We start from the raw sequence: 20,467 nt of genomic DNA, 5'->3' as shown, positions 1-20,467 counted from the left end.
AATACTGTTCAATATAAGAATTCAATAATTAAGAGGCCAATGTTGACTTTGGAGGAGCTGCAGAGATTAGCAGCTCAGGTGAGAAAATTTGCAGACAGAATTTAGGAATCCAAACTACATAAGGAGTTCATGAAAGAAAAATCTGAAGGAGACGAAGTGTTGAGCAAAACGCGACTGATGGGGAAACGTGCTGGAAAATCCAGCATCCCCAAAACATGGTTTGGGGATGGCAGCATCATTCTGTGGACAATGAGCAGCTCATCATTTGTCATTTCCTGGACACAAATAAAACAGACAAGTGGACAATTTTCAGACAAGAACCTAAAGAAAACCACGCGTCGCAGACCTTTAGAAACATACTGCAGGTTTTTATTTACACTTGTCATGAAAAAGAAAATCAACATGGCGCATGTGAACACAGAATACACCACCTCATCCCTCCATGCAGGTCAAACGTAGCCGCCCAGACTGTACAACATCTCAGCAAGCAGCAGAGGAACCTGGCCTCAGGCACACCGTAGCAACCACCAGGTACGTCCACCAAACTGAAAAGTAAAGCCGTCATACACGATAACCGACAGCAACACATGAAGCCACAAAAAGTGTCTGAAGCGAGTCCGTGGTATCATTTTGTAAAAATGAGTGAGACACTGATAAATCCAAACACTGTTTTACTGCACATCTCTACGGCCACACGTAAGCAATTTACCTCTCTCATTACGAACATTTATAAAGAACTATGACAGCATCAGTAAATAACAAGCAGGAGATGCTGAAGCCTGTATAAAGTTGGTTGTCCTATGTTTGCAGCCTCGCAAAGACAGGCCCGGAGTAGGGGTAAGGTGCAAAACCTCTCACCAGTCGTAGATCCTGAATCGGATGCAAGTAGTGATACATTTGTGATGTCCATCGTCTAGAAATAGTGTTTTTTCTCAGTCAAGCTGAGGTAGGCATGAAACCAATTCAACATAAAAAAAAAAACATTTTTTAGAAGGTGAAATGGACATTCATGTCTGACAATCATTCAAGCAAAAAGAGCTAATTTGGTAAATCTGAGACAAGCTGCTTGCTGCAGAATTATCTGTTTTACAGTGTTTCCACTTGCTCCAGTCAAAAAAGAAAAATAAAAAGTACAATAGATCCCATCAGAACCCGCAAGCAAATATAAATTAAAATAGCAGGAATTTAGCTTTACAGTGTTCTCAGCTGGACAGAGAACCGGCAGTAACTGCTGTACCTGAAGGCAGCAGTTCCTGAACCTCGAGTCAGAGATGCCGAGCTTCTGAGCAGCCAGGATTCATGCAGCAGGCATGACCGTGAACACACACACACACACACGCGCGCACACACGCCTACAGTTATTGCTTCAAAGCAGAGCGCGCACACTCAAACACAATCAGTGCTGTTGGACTGCAGAAAAGACCAAATTAAAACATGGAGGCACCTTCAATTACTGCATTACCACAACCTGAAGATAATAAACACACGCAATCAAGTGACAAAGCAACAAAAAGACTCACAATAAAAATGTCACAACTCAAACGCTTTCAGGCAAATACTGACACTTTACAAACTCTGCTGCAGACATTCTTTGGTCATGAAATGGACTCAATACATACATTTCTGCAGATTAGGAAACATGCTGCCATACAAAGAGAACAGGAAGTAACTAACACGACAGGTTCTGGACAAGATGACTGATCTTTAAAGAAACCAAGAAAAAGATAAACACTGTAAATGTTTACAATTTAAAAAGGCCTAATATGAGTGTTTCTTTAATAAAATTTACATATAGAAAGTAAATACTTCAGCTGACACCAATACATGTTTAGTCATTTCTGCTTTTACCATCTAAGCAGAGGACTGGGATGAGAATCAGCCAATTTTCCCAACATAGAAAGTCAAACACAAAGAAAATTAGATTTTTTTTTGTCCCTTGAATTCACCAAAATTAATAACTCTCTCCGTTTTCATAAGTACATCAACAAAGTGGTCAAAAATATGCTTTAATGATTATCTCATGCACCGGCTGTAAGGAAATCCAAAATATTTTCAGGTTTTATGTGTTATTATCTTCAGAAATAGAATAAAAAAACTAGTATAGATTAAAACTGTAGTTAAATGAACAAACAAAAATGCAAATTTTAGAACCCAAAATTGATTTTTAGTTAAGTGAAAACACTGAGAAAATTAGAATACTTCAGATGTAACTTTATGACTTTAAGTTGACAATTTAATTGCTGTAATTATTTAATGAGACAGGTGTGATCTGCAGGTGAAATCAGAAAAAAAGAAATCTCTTATTCTACTAAAAACTAACACTATTTTTGGTCAATAAATGCATCAACGTGCTTTGCTGCACAAAATATAAGTTTGGGACATTTTCATTGATCCATTATTTTGGGAATTTCTTCACGTTCCATAGGATTAATTGCCTCTAATATCTTTACAGAGATATTAGAGGTACCAACTTACCTGCAGGATACTTTTCTTCTATTACTGTTTGTCCTTAAGAAAAAAAAATGTCACTATCAGAAGTGAAGATAGTTATTGGCCTAGAAAACACAGACCAGTCCATTTTTTTCTGCAGTTTTCAGAACCTAAATATGCTTTTATTTTTGGTTAATAGGATTTTTTTTGAAATTATACTTTTATAGGTAGTGCTTTCTCACTTCAAACGCATGAATTCAAGAGTGCTATAATAGACGTGTAGAATTACAAGCAGATAATAAGTTACTTGCATTTATCTTTGTATGGCAGAGCTGCACTGAGCCGAGTCGGTTCATTCCCCGGCGCAGTGTGACACTAGCAGACATGAGCAAAGATCTAAGCAGCCACCTCACAACTGCTGACGATGCCGAACGCCGATGGAGGCCTGAATACGAACTTAAAGAGGTGAGCACAGATCCACCGTCTCCGCTCTCTGGCAGTCCACAGGAGGAGCAAAAGGCACAAAAACAGATACGGACGGTCCCAGCTGATCCCACTGCATCTCCGCTGCATCTCCTCCGCACCACGGCTAGACGGCCTATGCAAATGGGAGTCTTTTTGCGCTGGGGCGGTCTTTCATTAGTGCACATTAAAAATGACAATGACGAGCCTTCTTCTGCCCGCTGGAATATAAAGGGTTGAAGGGAGGGAGTTGAGGGGCAGGAGAACACTGAAGATCAGCCCTGGAGCTCCTCAAAGCACGTCTCGCAAACCCGAACGGGCTTCTTGGAGGACGGCGTGAGGGCGCTCCTCGCTGAACACTCGCCACAGAAGATGTTCCCGCAGTGTCGACAGTGGTGCTGCGGATTCAGAGAAGAAGGGAGGGAGGCAAATGACGGGCACTTACTAAAGACAAACAGGAAGCAGAACGCGTCGCTCGCTGGGAACAATGAGGAGTTCTCACCTTCCTGACCGTGACGGTGAAGCCTTTCCCACAGGCCATGCAGTTCTGGACTTCATGGTCCTCTGCCCACTTTCTAGTCAGACTCTGCGACTGTTTGATCTGCGGGCGTCGACAGCAGCAGTCACACTCAGGGAGCAACGTGATCAACCCGCCTGTGAGCTGCAAGTGCAGCGCGGCCAGCTCACCTGGAGCGACTGGTTCTCTCTGCCGAGCTCCTGCATGGCCGCCGTGGTGTCGTCCAGCTTCCTCCGGAGCTCCACCACTTTGGCCTGGAGCTTCTCGATCTCGCCTTCACCTGCGACGCACCTGCAGGGCAAACGGCACAGATCACTAATGGGTGTATATGCTACTTGGAGGGATGAGAGGTTTTTTCTTTTGATTTCTCCTCATTTTCTGAGGAACCTGATTAGGACAGATTTAAATCCATTTTTTATGAAGTTTAACCCTCACAGAGCTGTGCAACTAGTTGTCTCTGCGTAGCCGTTTACCGAAAATCAAATCGTCTCTCCAAGCGTTCCTCTCATGTTTGTATTATCAAAGTCTGACTAAAACAACTTTCTTTGTCCAAGAGTCCACTGACCTCTCCAGAAGAGCCCGCCGTTCGTCCTGGTTGTTCTGGACTGTAGCCTCCAGCACAGCGATCTCCCCTCTCAGCTCGTCCGTCTGCTTCTCCAGCTCGCCGACTCTCCGCTGGCTGCTCTGCCACTCTCTCTTCAGCGTGGCCACGTTTTCATTCAGGGCCGTGACCTGCACGCTCAGCTTAGCTTCAGCCTCCTCCCCGAGCTTCACCTGCTCCTCTCTGGCTCGCCTCTCCGCCGCCTGCAGAAGAAGAGCAGAGGAGCGGATCGCTAGAAGAAGAGGCGGCGAGGGGATTAGAGGCATTCACGTGGAGGGGGACTTACGAGTTGATCCTGGACTTCCTTTGTCTGGACGAGGAGCTGCTCCTCTCGCTTGCTCCTGTTGTCCTTGGTGACCTGGTGCTCCTTCTTCTCCTCCTTGAGCGCCCCCTGCACGGCCTCCACTTGACCCTGCAGCTCCAGTTTCTGCTGGATCAGCAGCTGCTTGGCTTCCTGCAACTCTCCTAGTTCCTAAGGAGGAATTATTAACAAAGGTTCAGGTGCTTTCAAGAAAGGATCACATGTGTTTATGAAAATAAATAGTAAATGGACTGAATTTATAAAGTGTTTCTCCAGTCACATTCAAATGGCTTTCCACTAGTAATTTGTTTTTTCATAACATATCCGATTTTAATAATTTTTTTCACGTTCTTTTCTAAAAAAAAAAACATTACAAATGACCATAAATATTTTCAAAAAGTGACTTTGATTTCAATCATCCCTTCAGGATGATAATTTTTGTTTACGTAATTATGAGAACATGATCATTACTAGCTGAGTAAAGACGTAATTTTAGGGTTATCGCAGTCTGGTGTGAGCAGCGCTGCTCAGTCCGTGTGGTTCCTTCTTCAAAATACTGATTTGTTTGCATGATCATTTCAAAGTCCTGTTACTGATAATTTGACACTGATGTGGTAAAAGATGACGTATTTCCTTACCTGTAAAACTTATACCAAAGTATAACGCCACAAGACACTCAACATTGCTCATTTTAACTTTCTACCTTTTGTGTAAAAGTTCTCATAAGATTACTCCTTCCTTCTCCTAATATTATGGCTTTATTCTGGTATTATTTCGACTCTATTGTTGTTATTCTGGTCATACAAAAAAGAAAAAACCTTAGACTAGCCCTAATATTTTGTCATAGAGTTGACCTGAATTCAAAGTGATAAAACATGCTTGTCAAGCAAAATGGCAGCCTGGATGGGCTGACATCATTCTGCATGGAAACACAAAAAGTGTACAGGTAAAAAAATCAAGAAATCCACACCCAGTTGAACCCACTGACTCCTGAGTTGAACTGATGATGAGTTCAAAACGTCGCTGAGTTCATGAGCTGACCCACCTTCTCACTTTTCTCCGCCAGCGTTTTCAGGTCAGAGGTCAGTTTGCTGCTGTTCTTTTCCAGCGCGCTCTTGGCTTTGCTCAGCTCCTCCGCCTTGCTTCTCTCCTTCTGCAGTTCCTCTTTAACTTGACCCTGTGTCAGTTCTCACACGCTTAGCAAATTATGACAACACAATCGTGAACACTGCTGTTCAAACTCTGCGACCGACCTCTTGCTTTTGCAGCTCCTTCAGGGCTTGTTCCTGCTGCTGGAGCTTCTGGTGCCGTTTGGAGAGTTCTTGCTCCAGTGTGGACCGGGCCGCCTTCAGTTCCTGGATCTGAGCCTCTAAAGCCGTCTGATGCGTCCGATTGGCGGCCAGCTCCTCCTGAGCCATGCTCAGCTTCTCCTCTGAGCTCTGGAGACACAAAACATCTCTTAGTTTGTGCAAGACCTCAGAAAAGTACTCACACTTTGTCATGTCACGAGGACCTTAAATGTTTTTGTTTTTTTTAAAGACAACCTATCATGCTTTCTTGAATCAATAAGTCTAATCACAAAATCATTCTTAGACAATGAGATTTTAATCTGCTCAGTTCTGCATATTTTGAGCTCCTTTCAGAACCAACTGTTTTAGGGCCTCCTGTCACTTTAAATCCAAATAAGCTGCCGTTGGCCACGCCGCAAACTTAACGTTTACACTGGCATGTAAAAATGGCTGCAAACAGGTGTGCATTTATACAACGTACATGTTTGAAAAGCAGAAGTGGAGCCTCCTGCACTACCAACACAAATACAGACTTACCATCTGGATGGTAAGTCAACCAGAAAAAAATCTGTTTTTAGAAGTAGTTGAGACCCAAATGGAAGTACAAAATTTGTAGTCAACATATAAAATTCCTCTGGAATACACAGACAATAGCTGAAACTGTTAAAAGGGGTCCTTTTTCTGCTGGGCACTGTGAACCTGGTTTGCATCTGGTGATTTTTGTACCTTTAGGTCTTGACGCAGAGAGGAAACCTCAGAGTCTTTGCCGTAAAAGTCGGACTGAAGCTTTGAGAGGTTTTCCTGGCTTTGCTGCAGGGACTGCTGCAACTCCGCCGCCCGGCTCCTCTCAGCGGTCAGGTCCTGGCTGAGCTCTGACACCCGAGTCGCCAGTTTCCTCTCCTCCTCTGCCTGGAGAGGAGAATCAAACAAACGTATGCTCGGATCCTCCTGTGCATTATTTCAAAGCTGCTCGTCGACGTTACAGAAGATCCTCACCTTCTTGACAGCTGCTTCCTGCAGCTCAGCCACTTGGCTGCTCAGCCTCTTCGCCTCCTCCTCCATGGATCCCCGAACTGTCTTCAGCTGATCCTGCAACTTCTTAAACTCTTCCTCCTTTCCCTTCAACGTCCCCTGAGTCTTTGAGTGCTGCTGCTCAAATGAGGTGAGCTGCGCCTTCAACGTTTTCTCTGCCTGACATTTGAGGAATCACTTATGAGTAAAACCTGAAACGGTGAAGCTCGGCTGCTTTTTCAGAGCATTACCTCTCTCGATTGCTCCAGCTGCTCCTTCGATTCGTTCATTTTCTTAGTGATGGCCTCGTTAGTTTTCAAAAGCTCCTTTCTTGTCTTTTCAATAGACTTGTCCTGAAGGTTAGAGCAGAACATTCCTTTCAGTTTCTGTTTTTTATAAAAGAGTGGTTATTTAATTGATCCAGGTTGAAGGTCAAACTCACCTTGTCCTCCATGGCTGATTTATGGTTCTTCCTGTCGACCTCCAGCTGATTCTGACTCTCCTTCAGAGCCTTGTTGGCCTTCTGCAGGCTCTCCTGAGCCGCTCCGAGCTCCTTCCTCTGCGCCTCTTTCTCCTGCTGGGCCTTCTGCAGCTCTGCAGCCAGACTCTGAGTCTTCTTGCTCAGCTCCGCTTGCTGACTTTGTCCCTCCTGGGTCACCTTGTTCAGGTTCACCTTCAGAGCCGCCATTTCCTGCTCACAGCGCTCCAGGTGCTGCTGCAAGCCACCTTCAGCTGCAGCCTTTTTCTGCAGCTCCTCATGCAGACTCTTCGTTCTAAGTGTAGAAAAACACATCAGAGCCGTTAAAGAATCCAAACGTTTAGCAAAGCCTTCATAGATGTGAAGCTAAAATGCGTTTCTACTGAGCTCACCCTTCCTTTTCTGTTTCCAGGGAGCGCTGCAGCTCCTTTGCTTTCCGTTTCACCTCTGAACTTTCCTTCTGCAACTTCTGCACCTCCAGCTGGAGCTGATCTCTCGCAGTCTGAACCTCCGCCGCCTGAGACTCCAGTTTCTGTTCAAATCAAAGTGTTGGTTTTTAAGCGCACGCCGCCAATGGCTGCGATCGTGTTTCTAATACAAACCTTGCTGAGCCCTTCCAGCTGCTCCACCCGCTGCTCTGAGGCCAGCAGTTTGTCTTTACATTCCTTCAGGCTGCTCTCCAGCTGGGCACTCTGCTCCTGTCTGTCTCTGAGCCTCTGGGCCTGATCCTCCAGCCTCTTCTGAGCTTCGCTCAGCTCCTGCACGACACATCACGGACATTAGAAGGCGGTTATATGGAAAGACAGGAAACATCGCAGAAAACTCAAGAAGCAACTGTTTCAGGAAACAAAAAGGGGTAAAGCAGTTGGATTTTAGCACGGAAATAAAATAAATAAATAAATAATCAGCACAAAGAAAAAACCCACCTGCTGTTTGTCCTGCAGAGCATGCTGAGACGCCTCCAGGCTGTTCTCCAGGTTGGCCTTCTGTGCAGCCTTGGCCGCCTCCGCAGACAGAAGCAGCTCCGTTTTGGCCTTCAGCTAAAGGAAAACAGACGAATGAAAAACTTGTTAGTCCAACAGGACAGCACAGTGTTTGAAGTTTTGACTTAAAATCGGCCGCGTTCGAGTGACTGACGTACCTGAGCGTCCAGCTGGGATACTTTCTCCTTGCTGTCGGTGAGCTGGGCGGTGAGCTCAGTGACGGACGTCTCTAGGGTCTGCGCTCGGTCCTGGGCTGAACGCAGCTGGGTCTTCTGCTCCTGAACCTGCTTGTGAAGGTTGTCCTGGGCCTGCTTGTTGCTCTCCGATTGGTTCTTCAACTTGTCCGTCAACTGCGCAACCTTTAAAAGTCCCGTATGAAAAAACGAGGGTCGGAGCCATTAATCGGATCAATCGTGATGAGTGGATTACTGAAGTAATCGTCAACTGACTTAATAATCGATTAATCGCTAACTGGAGTTAACGATAGCAGTAATGAAGCCAAACTTGTACAAAAAAATATATACATTTTGCATTTAACGTAAAAAAAATTAATAAATAAATAAATATGTTCTACCCAGAACTCCACAAGTAGAAATTTAAGCTTCATCTGGTTCAAATTGTATGAAAAAATCCGTTAAGCACCTTTTTAATCCAATTATTATTTTATTAATTGGTTAATAAAAAAAAAGATCAACAGATCAGTCTAACAATGTTAAGTCAAACAGAACGGGTTGAGCTTCTCACATGTTGATGTTAGAAGGTTTATTTATTTATTTTTTGCTGCAAATGCGTCGTTTGCTGCAAATGATCAAGTGTACACTAAAGGATTGCTGTCGTTGCATTTTAACATTTTTATTTTCTTATTTGAAGGGGCTAAAAGAAAAATCGACATAATTCACCAATTTTCTATCCGATCAATCAACAGAAAAATTGATTGAATAAATCGATTACTAAAATAATCGTTAGTTACAGGCCTAGAAAAAATATATCAAAGATTTGGATTTACTGGCATTTGTACGGCTCCAGACATTAAAATAATATAGTGCGTATGACATAAGCACATAAAGGTATAGAACATCATGATACAATTATGGAAAGGAAGGAGACCACAGAGCAGTGCAGAGTGTGCGGGCCTCCACCTGTTCATGCAGTGCATGGTTCTTCTCTTTCAGCTGGTTGAGCAGCGCCGTTTCTCCCTCCCCAGCCTGGATTTTGGCACACAGATCCTCTCTCTCCGCTTCCAGCTGGCTCACAGTGTCTTTACTCTTCTGAAGCAGAGCCTCCAGGTTCTGGATCTTCTGGTCTTTGTCCCCAATCTGACGCAGCACCTGCTCCAAGTCATTCTGCAGAACAATGCAAGAAAACATTTCATATTTAGTTCTGCTGCTGCAGAGTCATGCTGTGGGGACTTGAGAGTTGAAACTGAGGCACAGGTTTAGTTTCCCGCAGGGCGACAACACAAAACACAGAGCAGGAGCTAAACTCCAATGGTCTCGCATATTCATGTGTTAGAATGGCCTAATGAAAGTCCAGACCTAAATAAAACTTGACAGAAAGCCCCCCTGAAGACAATTTTTCAAATATGTCCAGAGATTTTCAGTCAGACTGAGCTCAAAATGCGAAGAAGAATGGGTAAAAATGTCAAGCTCTACATGTTGCTGTTTTATTTGTTTTAAAAGTTTTAAATCAAAGGGGCTAAAAACAAACGGATGCTAGTCCTGTTATTGCATCCTTTTCTTTCCACTTTAAAAGTAAGCACTGTAGGGTGTTGGTCGACCATAAAACCCCAAATAAAACCAACGTCTGTGTTCATATAGTGGCAAAATGTGAACAAGAGCAACTGATTTTATTACTTTGGCACTGTGAATAAATATCTGCTTTCTCTTGGCCTTCCGGTCTCAGATGAGAGTGTGTGTTGTTGTGCAGTACCTGCGCCTCCCGCAGTTTGCCGTTGGTGTTTTGCTGCAGCGCCTGAAGCTCCTGGTGCTGTTGCTTGGCTTTCTCCAGCTGGTGCTGCAGGTCCGAGTTCTTACTGCAGTTCTCCTTTACCTGAAGTGAAACACAGAGAATGTTTGTTCATTTTCTCCTGTTTTGCTCCCAAAAATATGCCATTTTAAATCCAAGTTGTCTTCCCCTATCGACTAATAAGAATAAATCTTGCGAGAAAGTTTCACATTCCCACCTGTTCTTCAGTTCGGGAGAGTTTGAACTGGAGGTCGGCCGCTTGCTGCTCTCTGTCCTTCAGTTTCTCTCCAGACAGCTGCCTCTGCTCCTTCAGACGGCCCTGCAGCTCGCCTACCTGCCGCTCGGCCTCCAGCAGTTTGGCATGCAGCTGCAGGGGCACCAGGAAGTGTGAAAACGCAAGACAGAAAGATTAGAAATGGAGAGAAAAACATACTTGCACCTCTAGAACCTGAGCCTTTTTGTTCTGCATAACTGCGACTCAAACGCTGAGTTTGTACAATAATGCAGTCTGAGTTGATAAAGGGGTCTCTGTCTCAACATATGGGACATGACGATTAACGAGTGCTGTGTGAGCTGAGCTTTGATCTGAATGACTCAGTTGTTGTTTTTTTATCTGTCTGCACACAGCTCTTGTTCTGCACGCTACTGATCTCACCTGACTGATCTCTGTCTGCTGCTGGGCACCTTGGCTTTCTTTTTCCTCCCTCTGATGCTCCAACTGCTTCCTCTCCACCTTCAGCTCTGCGTGTTTCACCTCCAGCTCTACTATCTCGCTCCTCAGCTTGGCCGCCTCCTCGGCCCTCTCCTCCAGCTCGGCCTGGGCCTTCTGAAGGGACGCTTCGGCCCCCGCGGCTCGAGCCTGGAGCTCCTGCACCTCCGAGTCCCGCTCCCTCAGGCTGTCCTGGACGCCCTTCTTGGCGGCTTTCTCGGCTCCCAGAGTGTCCCCCACTTCTTGAAGCTCCTTCTCCTTACGCACAAGTTTCTCAGAGAGACTCTAGGGGGGAAAAAAACAGAATACGTTATGAGCCTTCTGAAGAGAAACATAAGTAAGACTGTGTTTCTTGTGGTTGGCCTGACAGGAATGATGTCACAGTAGATCCTAACACCTTTGTCTTTTATTCACAGTTCCTACACATTTCCTGTTTTCCAACAAATCTTAACAATTTCATACAATAGTCAGCCAGTTTATAACATGCAAGAACAAAACGTGTTCATTATGCATCTTTTTAGTGTTATTGTTTCTATAAGCATTAAAAGTTTCTAAACGGTCAAAATGCAACTTAGAAACCAATATTTCATTCATCTTGTTTTTATCATGTTATCTTAATACAGATGGTTGATCTCCTTATGAGGGGATCACACAATCTCTAGCTGTTTTATTGAGTTTTATAATGGCTTCAAATCAGGATAAAGAAATTTTGTGCCTCTGTTGTCTTGGAAACAGTTTCAAATACATTTAGAAATGAGACCTTGAGGTCACGTCATCATACTTATCTTATTAACTTATTATCTCAACCTTGTTTTTTTTTTGTACACAAACTTGTTATATAAAGAAAACAAGACCATGAGCTTGTTGCTACAGTCAGTTAATTGTTATTATATCACAATGACAAAACCATGAGTTCTTGTCTTGTCAAAATACGTTTGACAAACAACTGCAGAAAAGTAATGAGACTCTGAGATGGTTTTCTTTTGGGGGGGGAATATAGTTATCCATTTATCTAAATTTCATCATATGTCAAGATAATGAGATGTTGGGATTGATTTGTCAGGGTAACAAGAACTCGATTTAGTGAAAACAGTCTCAGTATTTCACTACATGCTGAGATAATGAGATGGTTTCGCTTGCTTCAGTATCCTGAGATCGCGTTACAGTACCCATTTGTCAACCTCTGACATTTTTACAAACACATACAGTAACATGAAAACTTGCAAACTAACAAGCACCTACACAAAATAACATTGTGGCATTAAACGGAGGAGGGCAGATCTTAATATTTTGGAAGAATGAAACAGGGACATTTATAAATACACCATTCTACTTTTCTCATACTTATGCAAACAAGAAACATGTTAAAAGAAAAACGTCTATAGTTAAAACAGTTTGATGTAGCGCCTCGTGAACTCCCACAGCCTGTGCGATAGGAGCAACGGAAAGGAACAGTCATGAGGCCGGACTGAAGTGCGGTATGTCGCCTCTGCATGGAGAGCTCTTTTCACTGCCCGGGATCTGGCAGCAAGCTCGATAACAGAGTCATAGAGAACAAAATGCTGGTGACAACGACGTGGGCGGCCAGCCTCAAACTGTAACAGGACACACGGATTCAGCAGATGAAATCCAACAAGTCGAACGGACACTTGTGCTTTTCTTTTTTTAACCATCTTTAGTTCATCTCTTAAAGTCTACTTTGGTGCGTCTCCTTTTCTCAAGGTTAGACTTAAGAGACCGATTAACCTCCTGATGGTTGCTCAACTGGCCTCTAATAAACCTATGTACTGTCAGAAGAAACAGGGCACCAGACTGGAGGATCCACCACTGTAATCCCTCTGCTATCTGTAAACAGACACCTTCTCCGCGGGCCGTGGGACCACATCTGAGCCCGATGAGCGACACTTTAATCTCCGCGCTACATTCTTCTCCTCCCATTGCACCAGTCACATTACCTGGCTGTGGTTAAATTTCACACTGACTGGCAAGGATGGCGACCAACTATCACCCCCTGCTGGTTTAATAATAGTGCTCACCATAATATTTGTCAGCAAGTGTCTGTTGCTAAAGGCGGTTAGTGACATCGTGACACTGCGTTGCAGAAAGGGAGGCTCACAGACAACAAGACGGCCGCTGGTAAAGCTTGTGAGAGTAACTGGTGGAAAAGTGAAATCCCACACATTTCCAGCAGCAGTTATTTGTTCAGGATCACATGACTGTAATGGATGTTTCCTTCCGCTGCTGTGTAAATATTACCTGACATTGTTGCTGCAAATTATTGAGATTTCCCTGCAGCTCATGGATTTGTTGCGTGTAGACAGCGGCTTCCTGTGGACCCTTCTCCAGCTCGGCTTTTAGTTGGGATATGGTCATCTGCACATCAGCAGACCTGCGTTAGAGTCTTGGCAAAAGTCCTTAGGCGTGTATTCAATAAACTACAGCAAAGAAGGGATGGGAAAAATTAACTGCAAAGCAATTAAAAGTAAATGGTTGCACAAAAAAATGCTTGAAAAGAAGTTTCACACTGCTTGGACAACAGAAAAATCTGCATTCGAAAAGAAAAACTCCTAAAGGTTAAATTAAATTGGTGACCGACTAGAATCGACCGGTTTTACCTCCAGTTTTTGAATCTTGTGTATCGAAGGGATACAGTGAGTGAGAGGCACAAGAAGGAGGGAGGAGAAGGAGACACGAGGACAGAAGGTGAGTCAGGAAAAAAAACAGCAGCAAGCATCAGTTTCAGGAGGACAAACAGTTTGTAAACTGATGGAAATAAGGGAGTATTTGACACAAAATGGGTTTAGTGTGTTTGTTTATGCCTTTGTCTTTTTAATGATTCATGCATACGAAACACAAATTCCTCTTTATTTAACATTAAACCATTCATATTCCCATCTTTTGTTTGAAAAACTCATTGAGATTACTTGTTATTTAGCTGTTTGAATGCATTTGTAAAAGCCTAAAATTTATGCTACATTCAGGCCAATGAGTGTATGTAAACTCATCATTGGACCAGGACACAATTTGTTAATCTTTGAGTTTTGCATCGTAAAAAGTATCGTTCGCCATTTCTCAGCTCAATGTGCTCAGCAGGCGCTGCTCGCTGCTAAAAACGGGTTCAATATGCAGCCATTAACATCACTGTGATGTTAATCATGACAGAGAGAAAATCTATTCAGAATATGGTTCTTGGGTAAAAATAGAACTGATAGTTGAGAAAAGAAAGGACTCAGAGCCTGAAGCTACATGATGGAGCTATAAATACTCCTCTGCTCCAGAATGCTGGGAAAAGAAATCTCTGAATTATTCACGAGGAGGTAATTAAGAGCAGCAAAATGTGCGGGGCAGTGGTATACAATGTAATAACTTCACAGCTCTTCCTGAATAGACATGTGAAGCTCTCCCTGAAAAAGTGAAGATGGTGAGCGGTGGTGTTTTAGCACCCAAACCTCTGAGGTAGTGTAGTTAGCCTGCAGCTCTGTGTAGTGGCTTTTGAGGCGCTCGGACTCTTCCTCCTGCTCACGGGTCATCCTGTCCATGAGCGTCTGCACCTGGACCAGCTCCTTCTGTAGAACCTCCACATCCTCCACTCCCGGCCGCTGCAGCTAGGGGGCAGAGCGGAGACACCGGGTCACTCAGGAGGCTGACAGAGAGGAACATCAGAGCTGCTGGGCTGGAAGCAAAAGCTGAAAAGAAGGAGTTTTGTGTGTTTACCAATTCTGTTTGAAGTCTCTCATTCTCCTGCTTCTCCCTCTGCAGCTGTTCGCTCAAACTGGAAACCCTCTGATTGGCAGCTTCCCTCAGGCTTTTCTCCTCGTCATAGCGAGACTTCAGGTCTAACAGATTCGATGTTTTTCAGAAATCAAACAATTAAATGCCTTAAAAAAACTTTTAAAAAGTAGGAAAATGTGTCCAGAGCATAAAATAAAACACATTCATCTCGAAAAGGTAAAACTGGAGATGAAAGACAAAGAAGAGAGGTATGGGACATGGCAATCTTTCATATACTATTTCAACAAGATGAGTGGTTGTATCCACACATTTTATTATTTTTATTATTATTTAGGAAATACTTCAATTTATTTACTGGAACTTGTATTTTAGTGTGTGTTCAAGAAAACTCAATAAAGAGATTTTTTTTTTTAAAGAAAGCAAAATGTCCACACAGCTTTCAAGAAGATGTGAAAACAACACAAAGGCAGCTTTGAGGTTGACAGCGGTTGAGTAAAACAGAACTTGAGCTTGTTAGCTGACCCCCAGACTCTGACCTCACAGTCTCCCAGTCCCACACTGACCTACTATCTCTGTGGCCAGCTGCGCCGCCTTCTGCTCAAACAGGTCTTTCATCTGCTTAATGTTGAACTTCTCCGTCTCTGCTTCCACTAACTTTCTTTCGAGGGCTGAGGAAGAAAAACATCCAGCACATTAGCGACAAATGACTGAAGACTCCATCTCAACATGTTCTTTGAACGCAACGCTTCACCACCTGAATCCTCAGCGCTTATCGGTCCATCGTTCTGTGGAGCAAAAGGACAAAGGAAAGCATCTTTACTGATCACACAGTTGTGTATTCAGAGGGCCAGTGCTTTGCTGTATTATGCTAAATATCTTAAAGGATTTACTTGCTTCAGTTGTCCTTGAACTTTGTCCAGTTCTTTCTTTAGTTCTCCAGAGAACCATCTCTCCTCCTGATGAAAAAAAGAGGACAAAAGTAGATCTTACAGCAGATGTTCTCACAGCTCTGCGACACTCACTGCTTTGAAACTTCAACCTCACCTTGAGAGAAGCGTGGAGATCCTGAACCTCCTGCCGCAACATGGTGAGGTCTTCACTGAGGGGAGGAAAGAGATGGATCAGGACAATGTTCTGCCGCTGACGCGTGACCTTACAGTATAAATTAAATTACATACTAAGAGAATTGGTTGCACTGGCTTTAATTTAGGTGTATCAGTGCAAATAAAAGTATGCCATACTTTTCTTAAAAACCGTGCGTTTTTTCCCCCTACATTTCATAATTATGCTCTACTTTGTGTGGATCTATCAATTAAATACCACCAAAATAAAAAATATTTTGAGAAGGACAAAAAGTGAAAAAAAGTTTAGGAAGCACGAATACTTTTGCAAGTCACTGCAGATGTTAAAACTAGCCTCACCGCGTGGGAGCCACATGAGCGGGGAGGTCTCCAGTGTCGTGGAACAGCTCATAGTGTTTGAAGAGTTCGTCTGCAGAGTTGTGAGACTTCATGCACTGAGGACAGATGAAGCCCTGGAGACAGAAACGCGTCATCACACGCTAAAAATGTCATATCAAGGCCGTTCAGAGCGTTTCAGATCCAGCATTATGTTAGGAAAACGTTACCTCGGACGTCTGGTCGTGGTTCAGGTCAGTGGTGGGCTTCTCCGATTCTGCATTCTGGGAGCCTCCCTTCCCAGGAGTCTGCAGACGACAACACACACTTTGACTAGAGTGAATTAATAAAAATGCTACTTGTTTAATCACCTGACTGACACAGAGAAGAGCTGCAGTGTCTGTAGGCTCTATATAAAGCTCCACATAATTTAAATTTTATTGTAAATGGTAATTGCTGTGGGCAGGAAAGATCTCCTGTAGGGTGCCTTGTGTATTTTATTGCTGCAGTGACTGTAGTTATTTATTCTGTTTTTAAATCAGAGTAGCATAATCTTACACAGAAAGTGCATCCCAACGTCACAGCAGCCATTTTTATAGTTAATCATTTACCTTCTCTCAATGAACTGAGTTCCTGAGAACTTTTAATTAGTAATCCATATTTTTTCCCTGGGGCATAAATATGATGTGACTCAGAAAGATATTTGTCTTTCGAATTGCTTCAAAATGGGAAAGCCAAGGGAACGCCCCATTGAAATAACACAGATGTGTTGAATGTTGCTAGATAAATGGAGTCAGAGGCCTTTTCTTTTCATACCAACAAGTCAAAGCAACTCCAGGTTAAGAGTCTCTTGACAAGTAGCCGCTAAGCTGGATTCAAACTCACCACTTTTTGATTGCAAGACAACTATTCCCTTCATCCCAAGGTCATCCCAAAACGGGAAACACAAGAGAACATAATTAAGAGATTTAAAGGCAAAAGGAACTTTGATGAACAGTGCTGGGCGGAAACTTGAGTTTATTTTGTCACAAGTTGAGAGATTTGATAATCAAGGGGAAAAAATCTCAAGCTTTTACACATTTTTACCAGAGGGACCAATAAGAGTGGAGCTGACATCTCCACCCCTTCCATGTAAGACCTACTGCTTTGATTTTTCTATTTTCATTTTGAAGAATTTCACTGAGTAAAATGTTGGATCCAGGGAATATTTTAAATGGGATTTTCTCTTTTTAACACCATTGTGCAACAATGGTCAGCTTTAGATATTTTTACAATGAAGTCTGTAAATACTGACAATGCTCTGAGGATGCATTTCTGCTCAAACATTGTCAGCTCGCAGTGTTGCAAAAGAAGAGCAGCAGAAGTGTTTTGGGTCCAAACCACAAATTGTAGACTCTGCAAGAAGATGATTATTTCCAACTCCACAAACAACGACGACAACATTTTTATCATTTTAGTAGATTTATATTTCTTCTGGTCATTTGGAAGAAAATTAAGCATTCTAAGTTATGCTATTAAGTTTAATCCAAAAGTGAGAGATATTCCAATTAAACTATGCATTTTTAATCAGGGTCATTTGAGCCCATTGTCATTTTCTATCTGAGTTTCAGTACTAAAATAGGATTTTGTTGGGAAATGACTACATTAATGAATGAAGTCTGTGTGATATACATTGTATATCACACAGACAGACAGCTCGTTGTTCGGAGCTGACTGAAGAAGCGATAAACAATTTGTCTGAAAGCAGATTGAAGGTTTGCGTCATGGAACAACCTTTGATCCAGATCAAACAAACAGCAAGCTTATAACCTCACAACACCGTCATCAGCAAATCAAAAACACTATTTATCATAAATCTGAGGTTTTACTACCGTTGATTCAATGTCATAAAATAAAATTTGATTCTGGGATTTATTGATGAACATTTTTAGCCCAATACACCCTTGAAACATTTAACATGGAGGAATATCACTTATAGCTGGTGGACGTTGTGACCAAAGGTCAGAAAGCAGTGACGTGAGGCGGTAATGAAACTACAGTATCGTTTAGTCGCCCGACAAATTGACTTGACATTGCCAGACTCATCAGACATTAATGTTCTGACATGTTGAGTTCCAGCTAAAAAGGTCAAAGTAACTGCTTGGTTTAGAAATAGTGAGGGAATAGAAAAAAAAACATTTCACGAAGAGGACACCACTGGTGCCTTCTGTAATTTAATCTTAGTATTAATCCAGCTGTGCTGTGAAAAGGCTCAAAGGTTTACAAAACAAACAGCATCCTAAAGAACAGGAAACACAGGTTAGTCATATTTAGATCACTATGAATCACCAACATTGTTTCTAGTCTTGCCACATGGGGGATTCTCAATTAGACCTCAATTAGACCTTGATCTGGCCTTTGACTGTGCCGTTCTTTCAGAGGATGTGCTTTGATCTAAACCATTAAACTGTAGCAATGGTTGTGTGTTTAGAGTTGCTGTAAAAGCAACTCAAAACTCTAGTTAAATGACTTCTGGTGGAGTAATTAGTTTTCTCTGGCTGAATGAAGCACTTGTTACAGACTCAGAGGATTTTACTTGGGCTGAAGAGTAACAATTGCATATGAACACATGTGGCATGACATGGTGTGAATACTTTCTCAAGGGAGTGGAGATTTTTTTTCTAAATGATGAAAACGCATCAACCAGCCTCAAAAATACAACCTAATGCTGATTATTACTTCTTCAAAACAGAGTTGTACTTTAATGCTAAATGACCTGAGGCACCCAGCCATCAGCAGCAGATGCCTTGATTCAAGGAAATTACATTGTTAGGTCTCAATGGGCAGGACTCACTTCTTAATCACATCACATCCCACTTGCGTGCTATTTAAGCTGGTCTGGAATGTAATCTGGAAAATTTAAAGGTCAGGTGTATACTTTAAACCTGTGTTTATAGTTTTTAAACCAAGCCTGAGATTTGTCTGAGTGGTGGATAGGAACAAGCCAGTTACCAGCAACAATCTAAAGCATGGCTTTAATAGGTAACCTTAAAATTCACATTTGTATTTTTATCTTGTACACATGCCAGAAAAAGTATAGAAGTGGCCAGTTTTTGCTGGCTCAATGGAGGCAGCACAACCTCCCTCCACAATCTGTTCCTGCAGACTGCTGGTCAGCTGGAACTTGAGCAAATTCTGTTTAAAACTTGTTAGATTCTCAGTGTTACTCCATTAGACCCAGAATGGCAAACTGTATAACGTTATGATTTGGGGGGTTTTTTAGCAGCAGGAGTATAACGTTTTCTTTTTAAAAAATACAAACAAAAAGAGCACGTTATGTGTTTTTTGTTGTTTACACTGTGATAAATACCGTGTTATTTGAACACGTTCTAATACTAAAACAATCTCCTACTGGTTTGTGTGCTTAGTGACAGGTTTCATTTTCCTGCAGAACAATGCTGTAACCATCAGGAAATATAACTTCCGCGTCGTAGAGAACAGATTAAAACCACATTTATGGAAAAATATCTAAGTAGAACACTGCCTGTAGCATTATGTAGCTTCATATTGTATATGCCCCACATTTCAATCTAAGGGGTGTCACTATAACGTACTCTCTGCTTTTCGCTTTACCCGTCACTGGTTATAAAGTTATGGCTGAATAGTTTAAGTCGGCGAGTCATGTGCTCCAAGTGTACACAATGCGGGTAGCAATGCATTGTGGTTAATGTGGTCCAATGCGAAAGCTTTTCAGCTCAATTTAGTACGTTAGTCCAACAACTTACTCTACTGCCAACCATATCGTTTGTTTATACATACATTTATAAGCCTAGTTACTTACAACGCCTGTTTGCTTGCTCATAGAGCATTTCTTCAGCGCCTGTAGCTAATGATAGCGTTAGCATCTGATGAATTAAACCACCGCTAACTAAGCCTTAGTATTAACATTAACCGTCCCTTTTTCATTTTACAGGTCTCTACTGTCGTGTAATAAAGCCAAATAAATCTGTATTTTGTTCGGAGAACCTATTTTCATTACTGTCAACAGTACAATCATTCAACTACATCAAGTTAGCATGCGCTAATGGCTAGCTGTGTCATCTAAATGAAAGGAGCGCTTGATGTTTCCACCCCAACGTGACGAGATTGAGAAGCACTCCGGACAAGGAATCCATGAACCATAAACACACACAAGCCCCACAAGCCCCGCCCATCAGCGGTACGTCATTTCACTAAACACGCGCACCCATCAAGAAACCAGACACAGATGGGCCTGCGTCTTCCAGGGAAAACGAGCCGCTATGCTCAAAACAAAAGCGATCCCGATTGATAAACCTCACAAAGGCTTACCATTTGAAGTATCCGTCTGAACATGTCCTCGATTGGGTTTGTCACGACACAGAAGCTGATCAGTTGTCAAAATGCAAAGTTTACGTGTGGAAACAAGCGAACACCTGACCAGGCTGTGGGAGAAGCGGCGGATGGGCGGGTCGTGGAGGGGATGGTTGAGCGGCTGCACTCACCGTGGCTGCTCTTAAAATTACTGTCAACACAGAGCTGTCATGTTCTGCTTCATTGACAAGACTGTAAATATAAACGATCAATCATATTGT

General features: G+C 42.7%; 1 protein-coding gene across 2 annotated transcripts; it reads right to left on the bottom strand.

Annotated features, from left to right (window-relative positions):
* Positions 1-333: 333 nt before the first annotated feature.
* eea1 (early endosome antigen 1) lies at positions 334-20,370 on the bottom strand. 2 transcript variants are annotated; one of them, XM_005802252.2, is made up of 30 exons: positions 20,205-20,370; positions 16,106-16,183; positions 15,900-16,012; positions 15,523-15,577; positions 15,369-15,434; positions 15,233-15,263; positions 15,042-15,146; positions 14,461-14,582; positions 14,196-14,351; positions 13,362-13,376; positions 13,003-13,119; positions 10,693-11,031; positions 10,255-10,404; positions 10,002-10,121; positions 9,212-9,415; positions 8,231-8,431; positions 8,016-8,129; positions 7,692-7,847; positions 7,482-7,621; positions 7,054-7,384; positions 6,863-6,964; positions 6,597-6,791; positions 6,327-6,509; positions 5,565-5,750; positions 5,357-5,488; positions 4,297-4,482; positions 3,975-4,213; positions 3,580-3,700; positions 3,395-3,493; positions 334-3,290 (listed from the first exon to the last, which is right to left on the bottom strand). In XM_005802252.2, the coding sequence occupies exons 1-30, from the start codon at positions 20,226-20,228 to the stop codon at positions 3,168-3,170; spliced, it is 4,203 nt and encodes a 1,400-aa protein (XP_005802309.1). In that variant the 5' UTR covers positions 20,229-20,370; the 3' UTR covers positions 334-3,167. The 2 variants fall into 2 exon arrangements, with proteins under 2 accessions (XP_005802309.1, XP_023204451.1); XM_023348683.1 differs by lacking the exon at positions 13,362-13,376.
* Positions 20,371-20,467: the final 97 nt, after the last annotated feature.

This window comes from Xiphophorus maculatus, chromosome 2, assembly GCF_002775205.1.
Source record: "Xiphophorus maculatus strain JP 163 A chromosome 2, X_maculatus-5.0-male, whole genome shotgun sequence".
Lineage (NCBI taxonomy): Eukaryota > Metazoa > Chordata > Actinopteri > Cyprinodontiformes > Poeciliidae > Xiphophorus > Xiphophorus maculatus.
The sequence above is the reverse complement of the archived record's forward strand: the minus strand, read 5'-3'. Positions and strand labels throughout refer to the sequence as shown.